The sequence below is a fragment of the Embiotoca jacksoni genome, unplaced genomic scaffold (genome assembly GCF_022577435.1).
Source record: "Embiotoca jacksoni isolate LCO1_2020_lvr unplaced genomic scaffold, fEmbJac1.0.p SCAF_4, whole genome shotgun sequence".
In the NCBI taxonomy this organism is placed as follows: domain Eukaryota; kingdom Metazoa; phylum Chordata; class Actinopteri; family Embiotocidae; genus Embiotoca; species Embiotoca jacksoni.
In genome coordinates this window covers 4,679,532-4,702,634 of record NW_027185392.1, presented here as the reverse complement: position 1 = coordinate 4,702,634, position 23,103 = coordinate 4,679,532, and the positions used below count along the sequence as shown (strand labels likewise).

Here is a 23,103-nt window from a genome sequence, read left to right as displayed (position 1 = left end):
AATACTCAAGTAGATTGTGATGCTCAGTTGGTAATAAGGGGCCAAAATGTGCCAAGAAAACATTCAAACATCCCCAATACCATTAGACCACCAGCAGCAGCCTGGATTGTTCGTAAAGCTATGATGAATCTATACATTCATGTTGTTTGCGCCAAATTCTGAAAACTAAAATCAGAATGTCACAGCAGAAATTGAGACTCAACAGACCGCAACAGCATGCGGCCAATCAACAATTGTAATATTCTGTTGAGCCCAGCCCCACTGGTGTCTCAATTTCCTGTTGTTAGCTGACAGGAGCTACACCCAGTGTGGTCTTCTGCTATTGCTGCATCCCATCACCTTCAAGGTTCAACATGTTTTGCATTCAGTTTAATGAGACATCACAAGTGGTTATTTGAGTTACAATTGCTTTTCTATCAGCCTGAACCAGTCTGGCTATTCTTCTCTGACCTCTTTCATCAGCAAGGCATTTTTGCCAAGAGAGACACTGCTCACTGGATTTTTATTTTTTTTCCCGCACCATTCTATGCAAACCTGAGCAGTGGTTGTGCAAAGAAATTGTTGTAGATCAGCAGTTTTTGAAATACTCTAACCAGCCCGTCTGGGACCAACAACCATGTAATGTCTTAAGTCCCATAAATCATCCTTATTCCCCATTCTATTGTTTGATTTGAAATTCAGTAGATCCTCCTGACCATAGCCCGGCTGCGCCGACTGTGGCTCACAACTTCACTTTTCTCCGCTGTAATAACGGGTAATTCTGGTAACTCGGCTCGAATTAGCATCTGCAAAGCCACTCTGAAGGGCGGACCAATCAGTGACCAGTGTCGGTGGTTAACCACGTTTATCCCACCCCTCCTTCACGGCTGGACGGCTAGTGACAGTGATGAGCGCACCTCTCTGTGACTGGAAATAAATCGGTGATCGTTCAGCGCTCGGGGCAAAATAAACGCTCATCACCTCATCAAGCTGCTGGCGTTAATTAAAAACAACTTTGAAAATACGCTGCGCTCAAGGAAAAACGCTTTTGTGGACACGGTAGGTAGTTTCAGCGGTGGCAGAGTGTCGGCTAGTTTCGGCGCCAGCTGATTGGATAAAATTAAGCTGAGGTCTAATACGGGTTCGCATCAGGCTACTTAACCATGTCTACATGCTGAAATGACTTTCTGCCACATGATTGGCTCATTAGATATTGTTTGAAGGGGCAGTCGGACGAGTGTACTCAATGAAGAGGCCAGCGATACGCAAGATTTATACTTTATAAACATAGTATAAACATATCTATTTAATGTCTTCTTTTGTTTATGCTTGAATCTTATATTGGTGTGGCTATTCAGCCTCATGTGGTAACTGTGTGTGAGCGTGCATTAATGAAGAATTCAACAAGGTTACATCTATGGGGAAACTGCCTCTATGATGCTCATAAAATGTGTTTACACCACCTGCACAGTCAACGAGGGTAGATGTGCTAGCGTTTCAGCAGGTGTGTGAGTTTGATTTAGATGTAATCACATGGGCAGAAAAAAAATAAATAAATAAACTGCGAGTTGGGACAAACAAATATTGCTCTGTAGCAGGTGCGACCTTGGACCTGCTATTTCCTATGGGAATGAACACAACAGCTCAGAATGAAGGGTATCATTACCCTCACACATACAAAAGCACCAGTGCAAGCACCCATGGGTATACAAGCAGACAGACAAGTAGACACATACAAACAGAAAAATCTATCCCGCCAAACAAGTTCACTAGCTAACACACACACACACACACACACACACACACACACACACACACACACACGAGGGGTTGAACTTTGAACAAATCAGACAAGGAGGAAAAGTTAAGAGGACAATCTCTCGTCTTTGTATTGTCTATTTGTTCACTCCAGCAGGCAGTCTCCTTATGAAGCATGCCCACAGATGAGAATACTTTCATTTTGGAAAAATAAATGTAAAATAAAATCAAAATTGGATGCTGTTCCAGACATAAAAGGTGGACTCCATGGGACTCTGTGTCAGCAAATGGCGATATAAAAGAATTTGCTGCCAAGATGAGCTGTTGGACATTTCATAGAGAGTTAAATTGCTCCGGATGGCACGCATTTTGCAACACATGAATCCTAAACACAAACAAGTTGATGAAAGGATACTCAGAAGGAGGATGATGTGAGACTCGGCCACAAACTGAGCCTGACTGCTGCCATGGATATAACTCTGTGGACAAGAGAAAGAGAGGGAAAGAAACAGACAGATTAGTTTAGCATCGTTCTTTTCAACTGACAACTCAGTTACATTCTCCATGAAATTTCTAAAATTAGGAAATAATAGGTCACGGTGGGAATTTAGTTCTGGACTACGTCCCAATCATTTTTGCATTTCTTCTGACCCATAGAGAAAGACTGAACTTAATTATGACACAATATTGTGTATTATATAGTAGACCGCCACTGGTTGTGATTACAGCGAGAGTCAGCTCGGGCTGCTCAGGCACAAGGCTGTACCATAAGTTCAGAAAGAAATCTGGAGGAAGTGGTCCACCAGCTCCCTCATCATCGCTGTCGAGACAGACTGAAGCTCTGATAATGACAGCAGCTTTGGGATGACAAAGCTGTCACTGTGATTTTGGCTGTAGCCGTGGCTGTGCTCGGGTTGTTACAATCATGGCTGTGACAGATTCGTTTTTGCAGTACTGGGTGTAACAGTGACTACACGCAGCAGTTGTGTTTGTGCAGCGATGATTGTGGTAGCAAAGACATATTGTATTCTTGAACTCCCGTGGTGCATCGGTAATATAAAAGCACTGCAGGTTGGAAATAGAAGTACAGCTGGAGACAACCATAGCCTCACGGATTGAAACACAGCAGTACCTCACCCATAACAGCAGCTGCAGCAATGGTCACAACCAGCAGCTGGAAACCGTCAGAGATCTGCATCAATACACGCATCACGTAAAGTATCACATCATCTCTACTTTCCCTAGTGTCAGCAGAGAGTTTCCCTCAACTTGTAAAGTACTGTATTATAACTTGTCTGGAAAAACACACTAACTCGTCACATGAATTAAAAAAAAAAAAAAAAAAAAAACTAGTGCAAGGTACCGTAAAGATAATCCAGACAAATGTTTCCCACCGTGACCTTTTGGGGTCTCCATTTGTGAAACACAGTATTGTAGGAGATCCAGCAGAAAAGAAAAGAACATGTCTAAGGAAAGGGATCTGGGAAAATCACAGTCATAACACTTCCGTGGCAAACATTGTTCATAAAGTAAAGAAAAGATGGTTACGTGCGTAACTGAAAGGAAACATCATCGGAAAAGAAATACAACAAAAGGACGACTTCTTGAATTTTTTTTTTATTTCATTGGATGCCATTCTAGGAGAGAAACTTCTAATGGCTTCTAATCCCTTTATCATTTGAGTACAACAACCGTCTCCTTGATATATATATATAAAAAAAAAAAAAAACTGTACTTGGTTGTCGCCAAAATGGCATTCATTTTCTGGCTTAATCTTATATTTTGCTTTATCGTTATGGGCACAGGGGAGCCAAAACAGAATGTTCAGTCAATGTCTCTCCAAGGTCTACACTGCAGTACGGATGCTGCAAAATGCTTTTGTGCGTACGTTTGACAGAACCACTCACAAACATGCCATCTGAGTGTGTGTGCATGTGTGTTGTGAGTCATGAAGAATTACCCCATGCTGTGTAGGCGTATAGAGGTGCTACTTCTCGCTTAGTGGGAAGGAAGATCAGCCTTAACCTACAGGAACACTCTCACGCACCGACAGAAGATTTGATCAACGTTCACAAACCAAACACTAATGAACAACTCACTGCTAATATTGCCACTTCTGTACAACTTTTTCTAAATATTGCAGTAATGCTGCTTCCAAATCCTTCAGCACACAAAACTATTACACCAAGTCAGTTAAACAAATCAAAAACAAATGATGCTTTGTTCCAGCATACATTTGACAAAGGAAAATGTTTTAATTTGGATTTATCTTCATTTGGAGATTTAAATTAATTCACCTGAAATGTCATAATTTGTCATTTCTGACTGCTAGCCGACTCCCAACAGCCGGCCCGAGGGCAAAACCAGTTAAGTGAGAGTGGACAAGACAAGAGAGTTGCTGCTACTGAATGTAATGGGCCTCAATGAGGAATAACTCATATGAAGAGATATGTTTATATGTAGAGTGTACAGGTGAGAATTGCCTCAGTTTGGACGGAAAGAAAAATAAAACTAATGGCATACCATTATTAAAGTGAAATCATCAAATCCCACACGAACTTCCCCATGAACAGACAGCATTCATCAGTCATAACAAGTAGGGATGGACATTTTCTGACAATATTCTATTCGATATTCACTTCAGACTATTCGACCAGTCTTTAAAAAGCCTCACTTTTGTTTATTTATTGTTTTCTGAAGGAGTTCCACACAGACCTTAGAGACAGTGGTAGTCGTGTGTTCATGTTTCTCCTGTTTGTACCACAACATCTAATCTCACAGTGTCAAACACGTTTAAATGGCGCTGGTTAGCAACATGTTCTTCTTCTTCCTCTTTTGTTGCCTAATGGAGTTTGGCAAGCAGTTTTGCAATATCGCCACCTGTTGGTGGTTGCAACGCATTAACACCAGGCAAACGATACTTGTTTGATTTTTGGTGGATTTAAGGAGTATTTGAAGATTCAAATCCACTATATACCACGAGTGCACAAAAAAAAAGGTTTGTGCACTCAAGAGTTTGGTGAATCTTGAAACACTCTTACAAGCAAACCTCACATAAACACCGTAAGTAAGAAACATTTAGGGTAAAAAATACAAACATTTTCTTGCATAAGGTCTACTGAACGATAACTATCTATTAAATAAACAAGCTAATGTCAAGCTCATTGCACAGTTGTTAACATGAGTCGAGGATCAGAGGGTGGCGATCCAACACAGTCGTCTGTGAGACACTGCAGATGGCAACAAGCTACTGGAGCTCACCCGGATTTCTGGGGAGGCCTGCATCTTTTTTTTGTTCTGTCAGTAGCTGGTACTGCCATAGTGCTAAGTAATAAAATTGCCCTCGACCTAAAACAACTAACTTGAACCTGTGCTGTGAACTGATCTTTAAACTCCACAACCTCTTGATGTTTTTTTTTGCAGGAACAGATGATGCAGCTAGAGAGCAAACAGAGTTGAGATTCACTCAAGTTCGCTTTAGCTTACGACTCAAACTCTGCACAAGTAAGCTTCTTCGATAAGAAGTCAGAGGCTTAATTCGACTGACATCTGTCTCTAAATAATGGAGAGAAGCAGAGAGTCAGACAAAGAAAGACAAAGCAGAGGTCTTGTGGAAATAAGACGGGCAGAAGAACAGAGGGGGGACGGAAGTCTTTCAGCGTGTCTCACATTGTTGAATCCCTGCAGTTTATTAGCATCTATGTTTACAGCACATATAGGTTTTCCTTTTCCACTTGACTGGCACTGGTGTTCATTTCTTTCCCTATCAGAGAAGAATAAGGAAGGGGAGATGAATAGGAGATGACAAAGGAGGTGGAGTAAAGGGTGGACAGCTTTTTCTTGCTTCAGTGGACAGAAATGAAGAATTTTTGCACTTGAAAGCAGACATAAGAATGACGAAGGCTCAAGGCTGAAACAGATCCTTTTGTTTTCAATACAGACCTGTTATTCTGCATTAGCTTGGGCTTTAGAATTGTTATCAAGATGATTTCCTTATTGACTGACAAACTGAGACTCATTTATTAGCACAATGGGAAAGGTTTGTTTTGGTTGAACTTTCTTTGGAAATTGATGAAATTGTATCTTGCATTCCTTGGATGCACATGAACTAGCACTGGAACATTATGGTATAATGTCAACCGAGTTACTTGTGAATTATGATTACCTTGTCTGTTGAAACTTTGAAAATGGAACTTAAGTAAGTGTTTCACAAGTGACATTTTGGTCCAGCAAGGCACACCAACCAAGGCCATGCCTGATGCCCTCAAATACAACAGTTCTGCAAAAAAAAACTCTTACGGAACCTTGTGGGGGTGGACACAATCATAAAAGCACTTCTTCACATAATTCAACAGCAGCACAAACTACAGCCAATCACTGGGAAAATAAGTTCAACCTTGGTAATGTTGGCCACAATAACAACAGAGTTGAATCAGCTCTCCATAAACACAAACTGAATATAAGGTTCATTAAAGTACAATATCAAGTTGGTTCTTATGTATAATCTGGCATATATAATAGCAATTTTATCAGATTGCGGTATACTACTAAATTATGGAAGCACAGTTGAGAAAATAGACACAGAAACCGTGTAAATGAACATAATGCACTTTGATAAACTGGCACACATGTGCCATGTTACGAAAGGCTAACGAACCCCCTATATATGCAAAACCTTAACTGAATGAGACAAGGTCAGTCCCCTTTCCATGTAATTGTTTAACAGTCACTCTTGAATATGAGCGCTCAATCGAGTTCACTATGAGCAAAAATAACAACAAACATCACAATAAAGCTCCTGATTACGCACACATTATTGACAGATAGCTGCATTAGAATCTAACGGTGATGTTTTTCTTTCCGGGAACTAAACAAACATTACTTCATACTTCTTTAAGACACTGCTCTGAGTGTTACCTCCTCAGCATAAAAGAGAAATTGCAGACAGAGGCTATAGGCAAGAGCAGCGCATGGGGGAAGAAACATTCCTCAATCCATGGCCGGGCACTTCCAATTAATCTGATGGATTAGAATGCAGGACTTTCATTCATTAGTGTGCGGCGCTAAGGGTGTGCGCGTTTCAGTGTATATAGTTAAGCATGTGTATACTGAAAACCTGCGAGTAAATGTGCATTTGCAAACGAGAGAATTTGTCTGTGTGAGGAAAGTGTGTGTGTGTGTGTGTGTGTGTGTGTGTGTGTGTGTGTGTGTGTGTGTGTGTGTGTGTGTGTGTGTTTGTTCATTAGAGAGATGTACATCAAGGTGGTCTAGCAGAATAGAGTAGTACAGAGCCAACGTGGAGATGAATGGAGGAGCTAACTCCACAGTCACACTCCATAACATGCTCGTTCTCTCTCTTACTTAATCAAACACACAAGTTACAAACATAAATCAACGTATACAGCGGTGAATAGCCCTATATAGTCTTTGAAATAGATTTCCAGACAGATATCATGCAGAAAAGGCGTATTTTCTATTCAATAAACGAGAATGGACAACAACAAATGAATCTGTTCAAACACTAGTATAACTTATAAGGCTTCTGCCATCATGTTACTTACACATACTGTTCAAAAGAGAACTTCACTACATTAAAAGGCTTAGCTGTCAAATCAAGAGAGCCTTCCCTGATGTACAGCTTATCACCAATCGTAAAAATATATACAGGGTCAAACATAGATCTAGTCCATACCTTTAAGTGCTTAAATCAATCCTGTAAATGTCTTGGTTGAACAAACCTTCATTAGCATGTGCCTTGCATCAAAACTGCCTCAATGTCAATCCACCTGACAAGGGCAAGCCCCTGATTAGAGCCATCTGAAATCGTTACTGGCATTTAAAGCTTTCCAGTTCTTCACAACATTTACAAGACCACTGGAATACATGTCCTAAAAGCTCATCTTTAAGAAATACTTCTGTCATTGAGATAGTGAAAGCGTCATGTTTTTTTAACGATCTTTTAGATTATTTTTTTTCCTTTGATAAATGCTATCAAGCTCAAATATAAAAGCCAAATTCAATTTAGTTCACCATTTAAAAAAAAAGGCAATGACAAGGTGACAACAAATACCCGATTTGAACTTTATAGCTTCTGATTAGTGTTTACACTCACACTCATAAGGCACTCGTCAAACAATATTCTTGTAGTGGGAACAGAAGAGACAGGCAAGAACAATCTAAGGTGCTAACAATCAAACTACTGCTGCAGGATAAGGCTGATGATACGTGTTTTTTTTTTTAGTATCAATAAATCCCATGAAAGACAAATAACAGCAATGTCGTAGTCATTCTATACATTCAGCCTATTGGGCCCACCTAAATAGGCTACATAGATAAATACATTGGGCCATACAGTAAATCTTGGTTTTAGTTTTTAAAATGAGTCAGCATTTTCCCAAAACAGCTGGGCACTGAGCTTTTTTAGCAAACATGACTAAAACAAAGGCATTTTGTTAAACCGGGGACCATTTTCAACTGAGTTTGTATGCACATTTGGTATTTATTTATTTAGTATTTATGGCAGCTGTCTGGTTTACTGGTTTATTCCATTTTTGGTTTGGGTTTTTAGGATTTTTATTTTTTTTAAAGGAATCTAGGGGAAACAAAACTGCAGATTGAGTCTCACAAACAAACTCTTGCACACATTTTTTTGTAATAAAGGTATTATACAATCACAGATATAATTTGACTTCACAGCATGCTGACACATACATTTTCTCCATTCTGAATAGGCTCACAATTGTTCACCTTCATAAATTTGGGGAGGTCCATGCTGGGGAGCTGTCTAATACATCTGCAGCACACTACTGCTCCAATTAATCTGATGGATTAGTTTTCAGGGATCACTGCAAATGAGAATCAAATCAAATCTGCTTTTTTTTTTTTTAAATCACAAATTATGTGAATGTGAAATAATCAAAATGCAGTTGAGGATGTAATGGAGATTAAACCTGGTCAAAGTCTGTTTACCCAACATTGTTTTCACGAGGTTAATTTACATCACTCGGTATGTTACGAGTTTATGGGCAAAGATCATGTATAAAAAAAACTGCACAAACACTTTAAACCACAAAGTAGGTTTTGTTGTCTGAAGCAATTGTAAACACAATTATTATTCTGAAAGGTTAGCTCAATCAAAATCTAAATATCAGTATTATAAAATATCAACTCTGACACCAATCACCTTTCACCTCCCCTGAGGATAATATACTTTTTCTTTGCATGCTCTTTGAATCAAAATTGCGGTAATATGTTATTTCATTCTTTCTAATACAATAACAAAGATGCTAACAGCACTGTGTGTGCGCCTGTGTTCAGGCCCCCTTTTGAATACATTGACATTAAAATCTTGTTTACATAAGAACTCCATAAAAGAGCCCATTTGTCAGATTTTGACGCAAATTGGGTGTTTGCAACAATGCAGGCATATAATAAGTGTTTGCGCGCGCGCACACACACACACACACACAAACACAGGTTGACTTCCCCACTGCACCTAACTTGCTACATTTCACAAAAAACACATAGACAGCAACATAAGTACAAGTAAATGTCATATTCAGCATCAGTTGAAAGCTATTTCAACACTGTTAACTCAAAGTATACAAGCAATGACCATACTTTTCCCCCTCTTTTGACTTGAGCTTTCTCTCCCTAAAACAAAACCACTGTAGTGTTAGTTGGTAATAGCTGTGGGCCAGATAACCTTTACAAATAGCTATATTCATCCTTTTCCGTCCTGCATCATGTATTTGTGTGTAAAGTGTGTGTGTCTGTGTGTGTTTTGCTTGGTAAAGGTCAGGAGGCACTCAGACAGGAAGAGGGATAAATGAAAAGTCAACAAAGCAGAAAGAACAGTGAGGGGAAAGAGTAAGTAATGGAGAAGAAGAGAGATGGGGTGGAAATATGTGCTTCATTTAGACAAGCAAAAGATGGGTTTGACCGTGTGTGTTGGTGAAAATGGGTCTAAACATAGGCGATCAAGGAAGTGAATGTTGCAAGTTACTCTGGGTAAGCGTTTCAGCTAAATATAAACAACATAAAATGGAAATACGAGTGCCAAAGACAAGTGAAAGAACATTTGCAGGATGATGTGCAGCTAGAAGTAGAGTAGGCAAAAACCACAATAACTCATATTTTGATTGGCAGCAAGAATAATAAAATTTACATATTTAATAATTAAAAGAGAAATGGAATACACATCAATAAAAAAAAAGGTCTTTTCAATTAGATCTGAAACCATATGCTGGGGTAATTTTTCCAGAACAGCAGGGGGACTATGGGCAGGTTCATTGAAACTTTCATTTGAGTAAATATGGTATTCTAGTTTAGGGATTCAGGTGATGCTTTAAAATCTCATTATCTACTCACTGTTTATGCAGTTCAGTGTTTACGCACTCCATGGAGAGTTCAGTTTAATTACCCAAGAGTCAATTAGAGCCATTTAAAACCTGTTTTCTTTTTTTGAAAACATGTCAATCAGTAAATTGAGGTGACTTTTCATTTCCTCAACAGAATGAATTGTATTATTTATTTTGGTTTTGGGGATATATAGATGATTTCAATCTGCAGGCAAGAACTGCTGGTTTGATCTTGGAATTCTTCAAATAAATCTAGGCAGGAGTGAAGGGAAAATATGAACAAACAAAAACGTGCCACTCCATCATTTTCTACTGGAATGGTCTACTGTATATGAAACTGTCCATAGCCAGGCCTGTTGAGCTCCACCTTTCTTTCTGTTTTGCCTCCAAGTTATTAATTGGGTTATCGAATTATATTTGTCTGCTAATTTTTTTTTTTTTTTTCGCCAACAGCCAGACTGTCTGCCTGAGTGTCAGCAGTGTAGAGACAGAGAGGGATGCTCAATGTCGACTAACCTGAACAAATATTCATCCTGAAGGACACCTTATTTCATTTCACTCCAAACATACAACTATTCTCTTCCTCTGTGTCGAGACAAAAATATAAAGCAGTACTCACTAACAGACAGCACACGCATAATATGTCCTCTCTAAGCCAAGAATCAACCATTTGCAGGAAGCCAATAAAAGTGACAGCAATGTTTCTGTAAAATATGAAAGGTTAACAGTAATGCACAAGGGGCTGCTGCCAACAATTGCCAACAGCTGCCAAAGACCATCAACCAATCATGTGAAATCAGTTAGAAATATGGAAATGTCATCAGCCAATAGTTTAGAAATAAGGCAGGGATTGGTCAGTGAAACACTGATGAAAATGCTTCACATGAACGATGTTCATGTGTTTCCCTGAGTTATCCTTCATTCCAAACTGAAACAGGTTACACTGAGGTACAAATTTTAAATTAATTTGGGTGATTAGATATGGATCAATATATATATATATTCCATTATGTAAACCTAAGCAAAGACAACTCCACCCTTACCGTTTACTTTCTCTCTCTGGTTTCCTTTTATTCCTCTTTCAACCTCTTCCCACTTCACACAGCAAAAGCTGTTGGAACTTTTTTGTTTCATTTCTGATGTGCAGCAATAACCGTGTAACTGTGGTTTTGTATAGTCTATTACCTTTCAAAGTGTGTGTATATGTTTGTTACAGCACGATGTCCCATCTTGTGTGTGTGTGTGTGTGTGTGTGTGTGTGTGTGTGTGTGTGTGTGTGTGTGTAAAAATAAGCTAGCAGTATTTTCTTGGCTGCACAGTGAGCCACACACTACAATTTCATCTGCCTCGTTGTGCCATTCGTCAGTTGACAAATCCTTTCAATATAGTCTACCTGGACTCGCTTGCTCATCATTTTCAAGGAATTACACTGTCTGGGGAGAGGAAGAGATTAGAGAAGGTGGTGAGGAGGTAACATGAAAAGAGGTGGGTAGGAGAACAGGAAAAGAATGATAGGTATCTTTTCAATATCACCAGCCCAGTTAAAGACATTTACTATCAGAGAATGGAGAGAACGAAAAGAATATAAATAGAGCTTGGGGAAGACGTCAAGGGTTAGGAAGGTGAACGAGGGTGAAGTCAAAGGAAAGAGATAATCACCATTTACACATCGTCTTATGTAACGATTCCTGCCTCTATTCCAGCCAAGTGGTTCCAAAAGAGCCATCTGGCGTTGAAATTCAAGCAAATGTGTTCAGATGAAAGCATGTACTGTATGTAGACACTCATTCTGTCAATCATGCTACTGCTGTTCAAACGGTATATAAGGCTATGAAGCCGAGAAGGCTACGTTTGTAGAGGGCATACTGGGAAGTTAGAGCATAATTGCAGCTTGGTGTGGGAAAAAAAAGGGTGGGGATTCTTTTTGTAATCTGCATGCTGATTCCTGAATTGATATTTAATTTAAGCATCTTGGAGAACTTGCCATAGTTATTCTGCGGATTTAGTTTATTTGTGTATCTTCTGTCTTTGCATGTTATCCTAGACTGGCGTGATAAGTTTGATATCATGGATCTATGAGGGCCAAACTGTCTGTCGCAGGACAACTTGTTCTTTTTGTCACTAACTAAAGCCCCTTACAATTTTGTACGTTTGGGGTCGTGGTCATGCTGCAGAAGGAAATTGGGACTGATCACAGGCCTCTCTCATTTCCCTGCATGAAGGAAAACAATCTAAATATCTAAAGTATCTGAACCCCTTCACAGCACTGCATATATGAACTGGAATATGACTTGGAGTTAAAAGTGGTGTGGATTTCAGTGAGAACACAATGTAGCTCATAAGTGTTTTCACATTGACTCCTTCCAATCGTTTTAGAAGTTAACTTTGTTGTTTGATAAACTATTTACATATGAATTCACTTTTTGGGGAAATTAATAGTTCTCCAACTTCAACAATGCACATAATGGGCCTCCCACAAGCTCATCAGCCCGACACGATTTGGTTTCTGCATGCTCAGTAATAAATCTTTTATGACCTGCTCACCTTTGCATTTGAATCAGATGCCCATGGCTATTGCTTCGTAAAGATATTGAATTAATTTCTGTCTTTATTTAAAATGCTGTTTCAACACTTGACTAAGTCAAAGCTTTAATGCTGCCCTCATCTCTCTGCTCAGTTCAGGCAAAGGCAAGAACAAGAGAGGAGGAGAGGACAGATGTGGCAGGCAGGTAGGAATGTTTCCAAGTTGCTGACTGCACTTCTTTCCTCTGAAGACTATAACACTGTATGAGGACAGACAGAGATGCAAAAGAGGGAGGGCTTGGAGAAGAAAGGCAATCAGGAGGAGAGAAAAGTGAGGGAAAGAATGAACCGATAAAAAGACAGAGTAAGGACAAAGTTGTGGCACAAGTAACGAACACAGGAAGTGGAAGAGGAAGTAATTCTGTATACAGAAAGGTGGGAGGGGTCACACCAACAGCTGAGTTAGTTTGGACAGCCGTAATACCAAAAAAATACAGTGAAGTATGTACGGAATTTTTAGCTAATTGTTAAGTGTGAGAATATTCAAACACTAGAAATCCGGTCTATGTATTAATTCGGGTTCAAAGGTTCATTTCTATCTCCAACAATATCATCATGTCCAACTGGAAACATTCGTCCATGCAGGAATAAAAAATAGTTTAAAAGGAAGTAAATATAAAAACAGGGGACAGGAGAGATGTGGAGATTACATTTCATTTAGCCGACGCTTTTATCCAAAGCGACTTACAAGAAGTGAATTTCAACCATGAGGGTGCAAAACCCAGAACAACAGGAATCAATCCAAAAAAAAAAAAAAAAAAGGAGATGACAGAGAAAGGGAAAGAAGAGGTGAGGGCTGCATTGGAGAGCTACATCAAATTAAGATGTAAGCTATTTTTCGTCAAACAGAAAAAGAAATTATAAAGAAAGCCAACAGTGCCTGAAAAATGTAGTTCATTTTACAAAGAACGACACAGAAGTACCAGACGGTGAGGAATAAAAGAAAGAATTGGGCAACAGGGACACTTTTTTTTTAGCTATTTTATTTGTTTTGACTCTATTGTATTCGTTATGTGTATGCTTTGTGCACTGCACTATGCTGTGGTTTGTGTATATTGTGTTTAGTACTGACTATTGGGAATACCAGTCCTTTTCAATCTCTGCATGAATGAGCTCAACTGACTTTGCATACTTGTGTCTGTGACCGCATGCATCACTCACCAGGGAAGGGTTTATGTGCATGTGTGTCTGTGAAAATACACACAGCCCATAATACTATTGACACATAACCACATGTTCATTAGGTACTGTACATGTTTTTTTTTTCTTCATCCAGTTCCTCACCCTCTCTTCTGTCTTTCTCTCACGTTTCCCATCCTCTTCTCTCCCAAGTCAATCATTTTTCTCAGTTTATCCCATATTTTCATTTTAATTTCACACTTGAGTGAACAAACTTAAATGATGACCAGCAAAACTATATCTGTGCAAACGCGCTGTGTGTGTGTGTGTGTGTGTGTGTGTGTGTGTGTGAGAGTGTTTGCACACATATTGGTAACGAGTGTCAATTGTCCAAAAAACAGAGAAACTATATAAACCACAGGAGGTGGGTTAGATAAATAAAAAGTGCAAAAAGAAAGAACGGAAGAAATAAATAAATAATTTCTCTGGCCACTCCTTTGACTCTGTTTTTCTCTCTCTCTCTCTGCTTGGTCCAAGATAACTCTGACATGTCGCTGGGGTGATATTAACACATTATGACCGCTCCCAGCTGTCCAGTGACACACACACACATATATATATATATATATATATATATACATACATACACTGTCCCTGCGCTGACCTGCTAGCAGGTGGTAATGGTACAGAGTGCATTTTACTTTAGGCCAGCTGCATTACAGATGTTCCTATCATGGATCTTAAACAGTCTCCCTCAACGTAACAGTAAAACAGATTCATCTTAAAACCTAAAATATTGTTTTTTAACAACACATTGATTAAGAATATAGGAACAAATAAAGACAAAAAACCAGGAAAAAACAAGAAATGAGGTAATAAAGAGAGCGAACGAATTACCAAGGACAGAAGGAAAAAGCAGAAAAACATACAGTAGGTCGATGGATATTATTATTATGCAAACAGAAGAATAAAAAAAAAAATATTTCATACCACTTGTCCGTTCTGCGGGTTTTTGTGAGCGTAGGGAGGACCTCTGATGTGATTCCACATCTGACCGGATGTCATTGCAAAAACCACACACTATAACAGACAGATGTGACAGATGTGACAGATGTGACAGATACGCAAGACGAGCATAGAGGAGAACATAAATAAAACATTAGTAGTGAGGAAATATTTTTAGGATTTCAACTGACCCAGTGTAAAATTTCGTTTTTCATAAAACATTAAATTATATTTTTTGTTCAAATAGGCAGAAAATTCAAGTAATAAAGTGAGATCCACCAGTCAGCTTCCAATGCAGTTTCACTTGACTTATGTCCCTGTCCTGTGAAAGTGGATATTGTTGGCAGAGCAACACTAACGCTAATGGGTGAGTGTGCGAATGCATAAGTATGCGTGTATCGTACCAATGCAGCCATGGCCCATCCGGTCTTGTTGTATATGAATTCCAGGTTGTTCCTCCTCAAATAAAGCAGACCTCCAACCAGAGACACTAACAGCGCCAAAGCAATGGTTCCTGAGTAATTAGGAGGACGGAAGACACGGATCTGAAGAGATGGAAAGACAGAGAGACACAAGTGAATATAACTATATCACATTGACGATATAACATGGCACTTGTACATTTTCTCACTGTACTATTCAGCACACAACTATACTGATTTGTTTCAGTGTAATAAATATTGTAAATAAACATCCTTCATTAAGCCCTTTACTAGTTTGTACTTAGAGATGTTTTCTTGGCCCGACGGTAACTGAATGATAGTTTTGCAATAATCAATTCTCTCTCTCTCTCTCTTTTTTTTTTTTTTAACCTTTTTATGCTATTTACAAGGGATAGGGGCAGAAAGCTTTGAGACATTTAAATAAGTATCACAATGTTAAACGTATATTACTGTATTATGAAGATTTTTAATTGTTAGACCAAATAATCTGAGTTCAGTCTGAATGAACATTCAGTTGAAACATCTGTTTCTTGCACACACACACACACACACACACACACACACACACACACACACACACACACACACACACACGACATAAAACCAATACAGTAACTGGATAAAAGTCCTATTTCATATTTTTTCAGTCAATGATTTGTCTAACTGTTATTGACAAAGCAATTATAAAGCAGATTTAAAATGTCAAATCTGTTCAAAAGATTCTAATACACAAAATGTGTTCAACAAAGAGTATAACCTTGAACCTTTAACATAACTTCTGTCATAGTGTAGTATGAATGTGATAGTGTAAATAAAAAATAATATTTTTTTCAAATGAATGTCTCTGACAGATATAAATAAATATAACCAGTAGTGACTCAGTCAAAAGATTCGGTGAAACTAAGTGGTAAATTTTGTTAATGGAAAGTGATGCTCTCGAAAACACACTGGTTGTTCATTTCACACCAAGCTGCACTTAACTCGTATGTATAACACAAAGTTGGGAAAACATGGGCCTCGATCACAATTTGACAGATACACGATTATTTCGCTCATCAGCTTTGGGCACAGTATATATATCACTAAACAAAACTAATCAAAACCTTGTATACTGTGTGACTGGACTGTGAATGAAATGCTGGAGAGCTTTTACTTTGAAATGCATACAGGAAGTCATGGCATTTGGCCAACCAATGGTGGCTTCATCGGTAGGTCACGTATATAATTAGAATAAACATAAAAGAATCAAGGGTGGAGAGAATGCAATATTTTTAAACATATATTTGGAAAAAGAAAACTATTTACTATGAGGAACATTTGACACAAGGTCAATTTTGGAAAAGGCATTCATTTGTAATTTGTTCATTGAGCCCATTTATTAAAATGCTTAAATAATTGAAATACTTAAAAGGGTGGTTGGAAATGTAAAATCTCCCAGGATGTTTTTTTTAACATGTGCAATGATAAAAAAAAAAAAAAGCTTCCTCTGCCATGTCCTTATCCTCACACTGAATCTCGGATATGCTCATTGTACCATTTAAACATCTGGTATTTTCAGAGACTAAACCCTTCATTAGCAAGATTCCATGTTTTATTATTTTAATATTTTGTACGTCCAGCTTTAATTTTGATGATAGACTAAATTTTTCTGAGAACAGATGATGCCTGATTCGCTGGTCTATCTGACCTGTTTGTTTATTAATTGTACATAATATTAAATACTCTACACCTCAACTTCTAATCCATTTAAGTGTATGACAAATTTTGAGTCATTTAAACATTTGAGTGATAGAGCACAGAGGTGTACATGCAGTATTTTTTTTTTTGCATACTGTAAAAAGCCATGCTTCCTGCTGTTTTAAAAACAAATGAATAAATAAAGAAGTAGAATTTAGGGTCATTTAATAATTTATTTTTGAGACAATGTCCATGTTTCTTTATCTGTCTTTCTGTGTATGTGTGTGTCTGTGACCATAGAGCCACACCAACTATATGCTGTATTTACTTTTAACAGACGTGAAGGGAAGATATTCCAAAAGACAGAACACCTTATGTATCGCCAACCGATATTTTGCCATCATTGCAAATCTGTTCACCACCTGCTGCTGTTACATGTTATTGGACCGGAACGCCAGTATGCATAATTCAGGGAGGGAATTCTGCCACATACTCTCTGAGGCTGCAGCCTAACCTTACCATAACCATAATCCTAACCATACCCACGAGTATGTGTGTGTATGAGAATCATCACCGTTTACATTTAATTATTTTTTGTTCTAACTGAAGTAAAAAATTGTAGGATACAATGAGCTCTAATAATGTGTGAGAGTTTATAACATTCCATGATATAACCTGCAATACAGCATTTCCTGGAAAAACAATTGTCTCATTACTATATTAATATTACATCATATTAACTAATGGGCGACACATTTCCATAGCAGTCTTCCATGTGGCCTTATTTTTATTCTCGAATGGCACAAAATCAAAGAACGAGCATTCATTTCATTTCGTCCCTCACACACTTGCATTCATCGCTTTTGATCATACGGTAACCTTCTCCTTTCATTTTCCTTTTGCCGTTATATTCTTAATACATGCAGCAAAGGCATTGTGCAATTCCAGGAAGCCAGCACTAAGTTTAAGTGCTCCCCATCGCCTTTTCTGAAAGGCAGCCTTTTAATTCCATATCCATCGACAGGATGTCAGGAGGTTGCGTGGACGATGTCTGCCGTTGCGTGCTGACAGGTTCTTTAGGGGAAAACAAACATTGGAGTCTGACTTTGCTACCTGGAACTTGGTATTTCATGTGTCAATAATCATATGGCTTCACACAGCAGCACCTAACACTATTTGCATGTGTACCACAATGTTTCTTAAGATGTAAAATGATACGGTGAACATTGCATCTGCTGTTGCAAAGACTTTCCACCTCATCCGGTTTTACCATCTTGATTGGTATGTAAAAGTTCACTCCAGCAGCAACAGCTATTGTCTTTGGTATTCCATGCATCGTTCTTTCATCACCACCATTACCCATGATGCAACTCAACAGCCAACAGCACAGCAAAGAAATAATGTAGCCTCAAGCCACTTGCCTGAAGCAGGGGCACATGGCAGAGGTCTAGTAAGTGCACTCCTTAACTCCACATGGAATTATTCTGTTTTCAAACTTGCAGTCTTAACGCCCAACCAATACAGACTCAAGTGGCCTTACATGAACTCCCTATTGAGCCACAGAAGCAGTGGACAACTGTTGCACATGTAGCAGAGCTCTGCAACACGTGTTAAGAGGGTTTCATGTGAAATCGATTGAGTTTACCTTTTAGGCTGGTGTGAAAGGTGACATTCACTCACAAAGATGACTGCCTGAAACTGTCTTTGACTGCCTTGTAGCAGAATGCACTTTGTTTGTTGAGTCAAAGTAAAGTAAACCAAAGAGAATTGAATTTTAAGAGCTATGGGATTTTAGAATGAATTGAGATTTCGATTGAAATCTGACATACAAGTAAATCTATCTGCTGGTTATGGGAACTATCAAGGGAGCATTATTATAATCAACCTGCACATATTTATGCCAGATCATTTGTAATGTGTCAGTGCATGGCTGCTGGGATTTTCCTTCCTCAACCAGAAAGTTAAAAAGGAGTTTAATGGAGGCGTGCTGTGCTTGTTTCCTAATTATCTCATTTTTGAACTTATCATTACAAAGTGAGTCCTGGTTCTACCCGTTTATAATTATTCATACAGTGAGGTGTAGTTTTACTTTTGACTTATCAGGTATTTCTTTGCCAGGTGTTTGTGACATTCGAGAACATGCTGTGTTTGTACACATTAAAGTCACGTCAGACCCGAGTTGCATTTCCTAATTGGGTCCAAGTATTACTGACGACCAGGGTGACAGTCACTAAACCTGCCACGTAATGGCTTCATGTTTACTCCTCCGGTTTGCTTATAAAATGCCCAGATGATCACAAACCAGACAAAAACAAAAAATCAACAACTTGCACTCCTAAAATTCAGCCAAATACTTGCTTTTGTATGTGTGGTACTACATTTTCTTCAATATTTCTTGCAAATGAGTCATGTTTCTTGCAAATGTGCATGTGTGAATATGAATAGTTTGATTATGTAGTACCTGAACATCTGTGCGGTCTGCAATCCATTTGGCCAGCTGCTCGGAGGCAAAGCCAATCCTTTGCAGGTCAAATGTATCGGCCCTCTTTGGCTTTCCCTTAGCCGGGAAATGCATGAATGTTGGAGCGCTATTCATGTTCAGCTAGAGAGGAAGGGAGAAAATAAGGATGGGGATGTCAAGTTAATAGCTTGTCAAACACATTCAGTCATATGTCCTCCACTCAAATCTTCATCAACAGATTGATGACATGGACTAGTATTATATCTTCACCTCTTCATAATATGTCTTAACGTTTTCAGTCTCCATGAGTCCTAAAAACTGCATTCTGTGGCCTATTCTTTTGTTATATTTCATATCAGCTATTTCACTTGTCTTGTAAACATTCCAGGACCTGATACCAGAATGTAAAAGTTCCCATTTAATGTTGATGTTTGTTTACACGTTAAAGAACTGTTACATTGTACAAACAAAGCCGTATAATATATTTTGTATGTTATCATTAAGTTCCATTTTTGTCTGCTTCATCTTTAATTTTTGTTTTGACATTGAGCACCCAGATAACACTACAATAAATCAATGCATATCGCTGTTGTGGCTAATGCTGACATAGTATGTATTCCACTGGTGTGCAATTAGTAACCTATTCGCAACACATACAGTTTTATGAGTCAGTGATCACCAGAGTGACACAAACAACTAAATATCCTTCGATATCCTTAAAGCCAGGGAGCATCAGAGAGCAAAGCTGCAAACGCTCACTCTGCTTCTATATCAGTGGCATTTTGCAGGCCCCCTGTGCCTTTAAAGTGTTGCTGTCAGCTGAAAACTGCATTTGAACTTTAATATTTTCTTCATGCTGAGAATGAAAAGAGGATGTCTACATCCTGTCTACACCTTCTAGTCACAACGTTTTCAGATTGGAGCTCCTTACAGATATTATACACAACACTATACACCACAACATAAATTACAGAAACCCAAGAAAGACAAGCTGTCATACTGATTATATTTTACTATGGAGAGCTATTCATCTGTTCAAATGATCAACCAAATTTGATACTGTTTGAGGAAATTATAAAAAAAAAAAAATCAGATTGGGACTCTGTAGTGGGCAGACACTCAATAGTACATAACTTTGCACAGAAGCAAAGGGGACAAAAAAATATCTTTCGGAGATTATTAGACATAAGAAACTGTATCAGTGCATGGTTTTGTACAAATGCATTGCTCTCCTTTCTGTTTTTCCTCTAAAAGACACACAGGAATGTTCACACACACACAAACAAAACAGATAAATGAGGTTGATTATCTGTTTTCTCTAAATGTGAATCTTTTTCCATCTTCCTTCCCCTCTCCCTCCATGTTTCACGCCATGTTTAACCCCAAATCCAGGACTCCCAACAATTATCACTAACAATAAAGTCAACTGATTTACTCTCTCCTCTTTTCCCCAATAGGCCTGTAGAAAAAAGAGGAGGGAAGGAAATGCAGAAAGAATAAGAAAGAAATCAGTCAAGAGTAAAGTTGTTTCACCATCTGAACATGTAATACATAAGTAACACATGTATGAACATGTATATGTACATGTATGAATGTCAATGAACACATACAAAAACATAAGCATGGACATACAAAATGATAGGAAAATATGCACAGAAGTAGCTTTTTCATAAAAAAATATTTACATGACAATATAAAATCACAGATGATCATGAAATTAGCCTTGAGGAAAATTAACAAAGAAGTCACAGTAAAGCCTGAGGGCAAAAAGTAACCATTAAACAAATAAAGAAAGAAAGAGACAAGGGCTAGGAAAATAGCAATCAGATAAGATGAAGAAAAGAACATATTCAAGACTTAAATCTAAAACTATCTTTGTTGGATTAATCTGAATCTAAATCAAGATAAAGGACAAAGAAGCAAAACCAGGCTATTTTTAAATGAGCATTGCTATTTAAAGTTGTATGAGAGAAGAGAAAAAAAGGAAAATGAACAACCAGGGATTTACTTTGCTATTTTGTATTTTTCCGTTTTGAGTTAAAGGTTTCTGCAAATAGCAGCTGGTTGCTGCTGGTGAGGCTTTTAAATTATCCCACATTTCTGATACCATAAGTCATAGCCAAGAAAAACATAAACAGTTTTTTTTCTTATACACTGTTGGATTGTAGCGATAATTAATAAAATGCTGTTTTACCACATGGAACACTGTAAAAAGGAATTGTCAGGAGTGGAAATTATTAAGTAGGAAGGTTTCATTGTTTTCCTCCTAGTGGATCACAGATTAATGTAAAGTACAATTAATTAAGTAAAAAATCAAGCTAAAGTCTAGATTATTGCACAGAATTTAGGAGATGTTTTGGACTGTTGGTTGGTAAAAACAAAATCATGCCATTTGAATATGTCAATTTGGCTCTGGAGACTTCTAAAAGGCATTTTTTTACCATTAGAATAATGAATAATCGAGAAGAAAAGTCAACAGTGAATTTGATAGTCAACGTGATAGAAAGAAAGCCAAAGATATGTGTCAATTAAAAAAATAAGAATACCCAACTATGAGAATTACACCTACCTACTTCCCTATGTATTAAGTCAAGTGAGAGCTAAAAATAAACCGAATATGAAAATGTTAAACTGGCAGTAATCTTGGGTTAACACATTCAGACTCGATTAACTAGTTACCTGTTGGAAAACATCCGCTCCTTCATCATAGTCCACGACCGTGAAGAAGAGCTTGTTGGAGAAGGCAGATGAGTAACGCCATGAGTTTGCCAGGACCTGGTACTCCTCATTCGCCTGCCTAAAAAAAAAATGTACAGGGACAAAAGATAAACCATAACATTTTACACATGCTACATGTAGAGATAAAATATAATGCCAAAAACACATACACAAAACATAATATCAAACCCATAGTTGCCACAGTTGTTTAAGAGATGACTCTTGAGGTGAACTCAATGAACCTACACAAGTATTGCTGTGGTGTGTTTTGCTTGGTCTATTTTCAGTCACAGGAAGACACCCGTCATCACAGGTATACCTCACCAGATCACAACATCTTTGCATTTGAAAAGCAGGGGTCCAAAAAATCTCTATGCTCAGGTCCTGTAGAACTGATGCTGTAGTACAAACTGAGAAAAATAGTGGACAGACCATGTCAAGAAATTAGGTTAACAGCAAAAGCCTTTTCTTCTTCATAAAAGTACAGGTAGCTGGGGATAAAGAGGTAAAGTATTGCTATCAGAGAGGGACCACTATTGTGGCAGCCCAAATTTGAAATTGTTTTTCTTTCCAACACTGTCGTCATTTATATTTACTTCAAACTGTGAGTGTGTTCTTAAGTTTTACTTTATCTTTTCAGTTTGTTTGTTTTTCTTTCATTTATTCACCTGCTACAGAAGATGCTATTTTGATTTTGACAGGCAATGGGCACAATCACTGCAAGTGTGAAATTAATGTATTTATTCATGAAGAGGCAAATAGGTGTATGAAAAGGAAGGACAACAGGAACATTTTAACTATTGACTTCAAAAGAGATCAAATAAGCCCATTTCCACTGCCAGCTCAGCTTAAGTCTTTTTTTTTTTTTGGTTGTCCATTGGGCAAAGGTTGTGGGTAGCACCAGGCCCTATTTTTAGTATCATCTTTGCCAAGGTGTCAAGAGAAATAGAATGTATCATGAAAACACTGCAGACCACTGAGAATCGTCACAATTACTGCA

General features: G+C 38.1%; 1 protein-coding gene across 1 annotated transcript in view; it reads right to left on the bottom strand.

Annotated features, from left to right (window-relative positions):
• Positions 1 to 23,103, bottom strand: part of LOC138208857 (tumor suppressor candidate 3) — a 66,197-nt gene that overhangs the window by 11,283 nt on the left and 31,811 nt on the right. The window contains exons 3-7 of the mRNA XM_069167047.1: positions 22,065 to 22,182; positions 19,386 to 19,526; positions 15,209 to 15,349; positions 14,790 to 14,879; positions 2,153 to 2,216 (exon numbers count right to left, since the gene is read on the bottom strand). Coding sequence (XP_069023148.1) covers positions 2,153 to 2,216; positions 14,790 to 14,879; positions 15,209 to 15,349; positions 19,386 to 19,526; positions 22,065 to 22,182 — 554 coding nt within the window. The remainder of the gene's footprint in view (positions 1 to 2,152; positions 2,217 to 14,789; positions 14,880 to 15,208; positions 15,350 to 19,385; positions 19,527 to 22,064; positions 22,183 to 23,103) is intronic.